The sequence below is a fragment of the Aegilops tauschii genome, chromosome 6 (assembly GCF_002575655.3).
Source record: "Aegilops tauschii subsp. strangulata cultivar AL8/78 chromosome 6, Aet v6.0, whole genome shotgun sequence".
In the NCBI taxonomy this organism is placed as follows: Eukaryota; Viridiplantae; Streptophyta; class Magnoliopsida; order Poales; family Poaceae; genus Aegilops; species Aegilops tauschii.
In genome coordinates, this window is record NC_053040.3 from 232,698,106 (window position 1) to 232,706,450 (window position 8,345).

Here is an 8,345-nt window from a genome sequence, read left to right on the forward strand (position 1 = left end):
ACGGCGTTGTAAGCCGGTGCAGGAGTCTGTTTAGTAACGCGACATGGAGGACCACCTGTGCCGAATGATGTTGGCGCGCCTCCATCTCCACGGTATAATGCCACTTTGTAATGAATACTTATCCTGCACATAAAATATACACACCAAAGTGATTGTTCTCTGATAGAAACAATTTATTAAGAAAATAGATTTAGATGAATATCGCCTGATATATTTTGTCGAAAACTATCAACCACGAGGTTGATGATGACTGTGGTATAGTTGAAGTCCACCGCGGGCGAGTTGCAAACATTCGTAATAATGGACGTGTGTACTCTGATAAATTTTGAGCTGACCACACCCAGTCAAACTCCATGGTCCTTGTTTCTTCGCTGGTGTCCATACCCATAGGAAATCTCGGGTGAATGTAATAATTGTATGGATGCTGGATTAGTACCCATAGCAATTCGACCAAGTAATGCCCTCTGGGTAGCACCAAGTGCCAATTTAGAACCGGCCAAATTAGTGGAATTTCTTCGCCGCAACCCGCCAAGCAAGTGCAACTTTGTAAAAGCAAGCACATATAGTCAAGCTCTATAGCAATATCGGCTTGTTTGTGATTCAGAACATTAGCTCCACATCCTCTCATAGTCAAACGATGGCATTAGAGAGCTGGCGTGTCAAAGTTTTGTAATATCTCTTCTTGTCGAAGACCCTTCTGACTCTGAACTCCCTTCAGCAGCTGCTGAAGCTCACATCCTCCACGGTTGACACAGAGAATAAAATAATTGGTGAGACTCCCCTGCAGCAGTACGAGAAAAAATAATTCCCACATCGCTGGCTCAGAAAGGCGGCTTGCAAGGCACTGACGTACGGAGATAGAAAAGGAAAAGACTCCGGCGGCGACTGTTGCAAAGCCGTGGGAACGGTGGCTCGACAACAGCCAACGGTTTAGAGGCGCAAGCCAATGACGGCAGCTCAGAGCCCCAGCCTTAAAAACAGCTTAAATCAAACCAATGACTCACGGGCGCGGAGGCAGGGCCGCGAGCATCGAAGTAGAGGCGATTTCATTTACAGGAGCAACTCCCGGCGGTGGCATCTTTCAGGCGAGGCCTGGGTCGATGAAGTGGAAGAAACCGGCCACTACAGCGAAGTGAGATGGGTCGCGGAAGTGGCAACTCAGCGCACAACCGAGGCCACACGAAGGGGCAGGGCCGGCTCTGGTAGCGGCGGGCGTTGCAGGCGCGTGGAAGCGGGTTGCCGCAAGGAGCTCGTGGCCACGGCCGGCGACTTGGACATGGTAGAGACGGCCAAGAGACAACACCAAACAAAGGCGGCTTCAGTGCGGTGAAGAAACGGCTTCACGGAGGAAGGCGCGCGGATTCGGCGAGTTGACAGAAACGACGCCCGGAGGCAGAGGCTCAAAGTGAGCCACGGCGGAGGCGCAGTGGCGGCCTAGTGCAGCGGATGCACTCCGGCTATTCGAGGTGAGGAAGGCTCGGTGTGTAGTCAAATCCATTCCCATGCCTGGGTCCTGTTGGCACAGCCGGAGGAGGAAGAAGACTCACACACACAACTAGAGGTGGAAGAAGATACGCATAGAGTCTTGGCACGCACACACTTTGCCTTTTCTTTGTTTTCTTCTCACACTTGCAATGCAATTACATGATGGCTTAAATAGCCGGAAGCACACGGCTAAAACGCAGCCACTCACCTACTAACTCCATGCACACACACGCACAGGCCACAACTGTCTGACCCGGTTACTACTCAACTAACCCACGTCTAGATTGAGTCACTTCCAAGTTTTCTGCAGATCAACTAAGAGTTCACACAGCCGGCGCATGCCACAACTGATTTTGCCCGCTTCTTTCTCCACCTCTTTCTGCTACACAACTCGGCCGCTTGGACTCCACGGAACTAGATGCATGCAGCTAGCCTATCCATGCAAACTACTAACAAACTCAACGGGATACACTACTGACTTGCATATACACGCGTGATCTCTTCTCTACGTGAGTACATGCCCGCAGCCAGGTAGGTTAGACATGACAACATGCATGACACTGCTAAATAAATATGATGAAAAACCAAAAAAACAACAAGTTTAATTCTAACAATCACCCCCTTAACCTTGCTGTCGTTTATTCGAACTCCCATGCCGTAGCATCACAGCAGCCCCGGCTCGTCGTCGGCCGTCGCGGCAGCAAGAAGCGCCCGCTGTTTCCTTGGCTCGGTGCAGTCCTTGGAGTAATGTCCGTACTCTTGACAGTTGTAGCATTGCACCTTGCGTATGTCGAAGTTGCGCTTCTTCTTGCCGGCGCCGATGCGGTTGCGAGCAAGCCACTCCTCCTCCGTGAGGAGCAGGCGACTCCCACCACCTTGGTCGTAGTTGTTGGCGCTCTCGTCCAAGTCGCTCCGGTCCTCCGCCGTTTTGAACCTTCCCACAAGCTCTTCCATGGACATGGTTTTAAGATCAAGAAGTTGTTCAATGGCAATAGCTACCAGGGTATACTTGGACGGCATGATGCGAAGAAGCTTCTTCACAACCTTCACCTCGTCGAGGTTCTCGCCGAGCGTGCGCAGCTTGTTGGCGATCCCGTTCATGCGCATGGCGAGCTCATCGAGGGTCTCGCCGCTCCTTATGCGGACGACATCAATCTCCTTGAGGAGAGTCTGCGCCTTGGCCTCACGGACGCGGGCATCGCCGACCCGCATGATCTTGATGGCATCCCATGCCTCCTTTGTCATCGCCTTCACGGCAAGCGTGGAGTGCATCTCCTCTAGCACGGCTCGCAGAATTGCCGCCAGCGCCGCCCTGTCCTGGCTGAAGCTCCCGCATCCCTCGATGGCGTCCCACACGCGTTGGGCCTCCATGTTCACCTTCATTATCAGTGACCACTCGAAGTAGTTCGTTGCCGTCAGCGGCGGGTAGACGACGGTGCTGCTGGCCTGGTGGACGACCTCCTGCTGCCCCACCACCTCGCGGCAGCCACGCCGCGTCGGGCTCCGGCCTCGGCGCACCACCGGCGAGGCCGAGACACGGCGGAGACCCGGCGACGGAGTGCGTGAACCTTCAGTCACCATGGCTCTGAATACCAAATGTTGGCATAGCCGAAGGAGGAAGAAGACTCACACACACAACTAGAGGTGGAAGAAGATACGCACAGAGTATTGGCACGCACACACTTTGCCTTTTCTTTGTTTTCTTCTCACACTTGCAATGCAATTACATGATGGCTTAAATAGCCGGAAGCACACGGCTAAAACGCAGCCACTCACCCACTAACTCCATGCACACACACGCACAGGCCACAACTGTCTGACCTGGTTACTACTCAACTAACCCACGTCTAGATTGAGCCTCTTCCAAGTTTTTTGTAGATCAACTAAGAGTTCACGCAGCCGGTGCATGCCACAACTGATTTTGCCCGCTTCTTTCTCCACCTCTTTCTGCTACACAACTCGGCCGCTTGGACTCCACGGAACTAGACGCATGCAGCTAGCCTATCCATGCAAACTACTAACAAACTCAACGGGATACACTACTGACTTGCATATACAGGCGTAATCTCTTCTCTACGTGAGTACATGCCCGTAGCCAGGTAGGTTGGACGTGACAACATGGATGACACTGCTAAATAAATATGATGAAAAAACAAAAAACAGCAAGTTTAATTCTAACAGGTCCATCTCTAGGTCATGGCCTTTAGAGTAAAATACTTGGGATAGTAGTGTTCATCTGTTGTATTCCACAGGCCGACTAAAACTTTCTTCGCGAGTGTCCATACTCATCATGCGCGGCCTCTGATCTGTGATGAGTAGTATATTGTTTGACTTGTAGCCTAGTCTTTGACTACTTAAGCTTTTACACCTGAAAAGAATGAAGAAGGCAGCTTGTGGCAGAAGAAGTGAACCGGCGAGGCGAGTCCCAGGCGAGGCCACAACTGTAGTAGCCCCAGGCCGAATCTGGCGGAGCGAGTAGGCGAAGCGGCGGCTCCATCGAGTCCGACGGAGGCACCCGGCGGTTCTTCAGCGAGACGGAGATCTGACGCGAGGAGGCGGGTTGAGAAGGCGCTGTTGGTAGCGGCCAGATGAGGCGCCGGCAGCTCGGCGGAACACTGGTGGTCGGCGGCTTATAGAGCAGTAGAGGAGGCCCCTGACGGCTCGAGGTGCAGCGGTAAAACCGCGTGAGGTTGTGGCGGCTTGAAAGCAGCGACTCAAGGCCGAGGCCAGCGAAGGTGGAGGCGGCTCAGAGAAAGGTCATGAGGGCGGAGGCCAGTTGAGGCCATAGACGGGGCGGTTTGACGGCAGCAACTGAGGCCAGCTGAGAGACGACGGTGGAGGCGCTCCGCCGCCGGCTCGAGGGAAGCCCGTGGCCACTCGTCGTGGTGAATCCGGGTCATGGATGTTGACTCCCAGTCGTGATTGTGTTCGTTTCTGGGTTGTAGGCGTCTTTAGAAAATTCACGTCTGCCTCTTTCCCTTTCCTTGACTTTTTCCTTTGTTGTTGATGGTTGAATAGTGACGGCAACTCCGACCGTACTGGTTTTGGCGAGCTACCGAAACTTGACACACCGATGGTGTTGGCGACTTGTAACTTCTTTCTTGGCGACTTGCGGCAGCCATCAAATCGCAACCTTAATTTTCCCTAAATCTTCCAAACTATGAATCTGGACCGATGAACTTGAAGCTGATGCAGATCCTTTCCAACCGGCTCTTCTCATTCGAAGATTGCGAACTTCTCGATCCTTGTAAGATATCCCTCCAAGAAAGGGTGAGGCCAACACACGGTGGGCGCCACCGTGCGCGGGCCCCATGGTGGGTGCCAACTATCGTGGATTCGTCACGGCAGATGTCCTCGTTGAAAGTACTTAGTCGTGAGGCCAACGCATCTATGTAGTAGCTTGAGAGGGGTTGAGTGTGACAAGAGACGCGAGGTTTTTACCCAGGTTCAGCCCCTCACAGTGGAGGTAAAAGCCTACATCCTGTTTCATTGATATTGATAATGATGATCACGATTACAAGGGTGCTCTATCTCGAGAGCTATTGACTTGTCTGTCTAAAACCTAACTTGTAAAACTTGTCCCTCTTGGGTGCCCTGTCCCTCCTTATATAAGTTGCAGGGGCGGGTTACATGTGGAGTCCTAGTAGGACTAGGACTACTCTTATTACAAGCGGAATCCTAGTCTTGCTTCCTTTATAACAGAATATTCCTTATTCCTTTCCTCTTAAGCCGGCCTACCATAACATGAGCCCGCCTTCCCATGAGCCGTCTTATGGGCCGTTGGGTCTTGTCGTTCTTCTGACCCGCCCTCCGGGTCCCCAGTGAATCGCCAGCTTCAACCGGGTCACAAGTGAGTCACCAAGCTCTTGTCGGCTCATAGATCAGGCCGGGTCATACCGCGGGGTATATCCGCGACAATATGTGTACGCATTATTTCCTCTAGTAATAGACGCCATGCTATAACTACCAATGTTATTTTTCAGGCCGATCGCTAGTCGCCTTGGTCCCAGAGATTGTTGAAGTGCACTCTATAAACTGTGACGGAGGGAGTAGTATGAGCGGATTCAAATAAGAGCGTATTGATGGTTTCCTCTTCCGAGCAACTTGAAGTGGGAAAGGTGGGGCTTATGATTTGACTGCTCATTACTCACTATTAGTGTAGCGCAACAACCGGGCTGAGTCTCCCGTGCGGTTGTGCACTATAATTTGGTGCATGGCACATGGACCCGGATGCTAAATGGCTTCTGGCAATGCTATCAAGCTTCCAGCATTTGTTTACATAATTGACGTATACATATTATTTTCTAGCGACATGAAATTGTAAAATGCTCTGAAGCTTTCAGCTTTTGTTTCGTGTCTCTTGCCAGCTGGAAGGTTGTCTCATTACAACATCAATCAAAATACTAGAAAGGAAACTAACATCCATGCTCTTTCAGAAAAAAACAAAAACTAACTTCCTTGCTAATGCATCTCAATGATTAGCAGATCAGAGCTAATATTTACATCACAATTGAAGACAAAGTTGTGAGAATATGTTAAATTAAAATTGATCCATGCTTTCATTGGCAGCAAATCCCCCCAGCTCTATCTAAATTAACAACGGGTGTTGGGAAAAAAGTAGCTGTCAGGAGCATGCAACATTCCGATCATTTTGTGCAGTTCCACTAAAATAGAGCTGAGCGTCCCTGTTCCCAAGATATTAAGTGTGATTACAATAATAGAGGACTGTTGATGAAACAATAAACACACAAATAGAAACCGGTCACCTTTGCAGTCTCTCTTAAGACTAACTAGTTGGAGAAGATTAGGCTCGGAGTTGGATGAGGAGGATAGAGCAAAACCAATCTCCCTTTGTGCAGTCGCACTGAAGAGACGTTGCCCGTGTGACATTTTAGTAGAACTGCACAAAACACTCTTAAGAAAAAAAGTGATTTGTGCAGTTCACCAAAAGGTCGCAATAGCAACGAGGTGAAATGGATAGCCCTGTTTGCAAAAAAGAGGTAGAAAGGAAACAATTACTGGCCAATAACAGTTGATGACACATACGACGACAAAAAAGAAGCATATTCCTTGTCCTAAGGGAAGATAACAGCACAATTGTTTATCGAAAACGGTGTGAGGACGAGATTGCAATATGGAAAGTACGCCAGACGAGCTACGTTTTGGGCAAAGAACTAGGGAAGATCCACATGCAAGATTTTCCACATGCAGCGACGTGGGAAGATGGGCAGTGGAGCCAGGCCAGAGGGGAGGAAGTTGTACCTGGTGGTCCTCTGGACGTAACTAGGAGAGCGGCGGTGGGCGGGATCTGCCCATACTGCGGCACCGAGCAAGTTGCGAAGGCCCTACAGCACCGGAGCTTGGTCAGAGAGAACGGCGGGTACCACAGATCGGTACGTGTTGCCTCGATGATGTCGAATGGAGAAATGATGCACATCCTCCCTTTTCGTCGGCGGACGGGATGCGACCGGATCAGTGACCAACGATGAGAGACAGAGAGAGGCCACCGCCGCCTTGTGCGAGATAGTGTGACGAGAGACAAACCCCGGCAGGCAGGCTCCATTGTATATAGTGGGGCGGATTTCTTTTTTCTCGATGACAATCATTTTATATTCTGTACGTGCCATTGAGGAATAAAACTATATTTAATACTAACACGTCAAGTCGAACTTTGTTCCGTGTACGCGTGGTACACAACCCTCCTTCGAGTAAACAACCGCTACATGCGTCAAATTATCATGTGGGCTGCCTTTTTGTACAGAAATGAGCTCCACTGTGTACCCGCGCGGGTGTGGCCGGGAACGAGACGTGAGTATGTGTGTCGTGCGTGCACCTCTTCTTTACATGTAGGTTCGTACGTGGGTGGGTGTGAGAGAGATGGTTTGTGCGAAATAGAGGCAATGTGTCGATGATATCTCAACCAAAAAAATGTACATATGCAATGTGTGTGAAATAGAGTCCTGGATATATCATATATAGTGGAGCGATCCACGAGAAGAGAGTGGAGGTATCATCGGCGTGAGATATCGATGGAATCGAAAACAGGGATGAAGTGTGTGGGTGCGCATCGATAAAGAGTGCCATCGAATTAGTGTTTGCCCACGTCAAAGATACAGGGCGGTTGGCCTACTAGAATGTGAGAGGGCAAAGGTGCAGTTTGTCTCTGTGGCATGGATACCTACCTACAACGTTCGACTATCGGTGTGTCTGGGGGGGGGGAGGGGGCAGAGACCTAACTTTAGAGAGGTAAATCGACTGGTATATGTGTGGAGAAGGAGAGAGACCTAGCTATGTATTGAGGGAGATCGATCGGCATCCATGCATATGTGTAGCAGAGGAATAACGCTGGGAGAGAAACAAAGGTAGAGTGTAGGAGGGTTGGTGGTGGAGTTGCTTCTCACAAATGGTGGGTGAGGCCTGCTAGACAAACAGAGGGTACGACTGCAATATCAATAAGAGAAGGGATGTCTGCCTGTCTGTGCACAACGTATCTATAATTTATGAAGTATTCATGCCAATATATTATCATTCTTGGATGTTTTACAATCATTTTATAGCAACTTTATATCATTCATTGGGACTAACCTATTGACCCAGTGCCAGTTGCTGTTTTTTGCTTGTTTTTTACATCGCAGGGAATCAATATCAAATGGAGTCCAAACACCACAAAACTTTTTGGAGATTTTTGATGGACCAGAACACCCAGGATGGGCCAGAGAAGCACCTGGGGGTTCCCCGAAAGGGGCACAACCCACTAGGGCGCGCCTTGGGGGCCAGTTGTGCCCACCTCGGTGGCCTCCTGCACCCCCTCTTTACCCTATAAATTCACAAACATTCCAAAAACACGCGGGGTTAACCTA

At 50.1% G+C, this 8,345-nt stretch overlaps 1 protein-coding gene across 1 annotated transcript; it reads right to left on the reverse strand.

Annotated features, from left to right (window-relative positions):
* Nucleotides 1–2,148: 2,148 nt before the first annotated feature.
* On the reverse strand, nucleotides 2,149–3,066 carry LOC141025985 (uncharacterized). The gene has a single exon (XM_073501924.1). The coding sequence runs from the start codon at nucleotides 3,064–3,066 to the stop codon at nucleotides 2,149–2,151; it is 918 nt and encodes a 305-aa protein (XP_073358025.1).
* Nucleotides 3,067–8,345: the final 5,279 nt, after the last annotated feature.

Excerpts from the sequence above, each read along its gene's own strand:
- LOC141025985 (XM_073501924.1), bottom strand. The coding sequence starts at position 3,066 with ATGGTGACTGAAGGTTCACGCACTCCGTCGCCGGGTCTCCGCCGTGTC.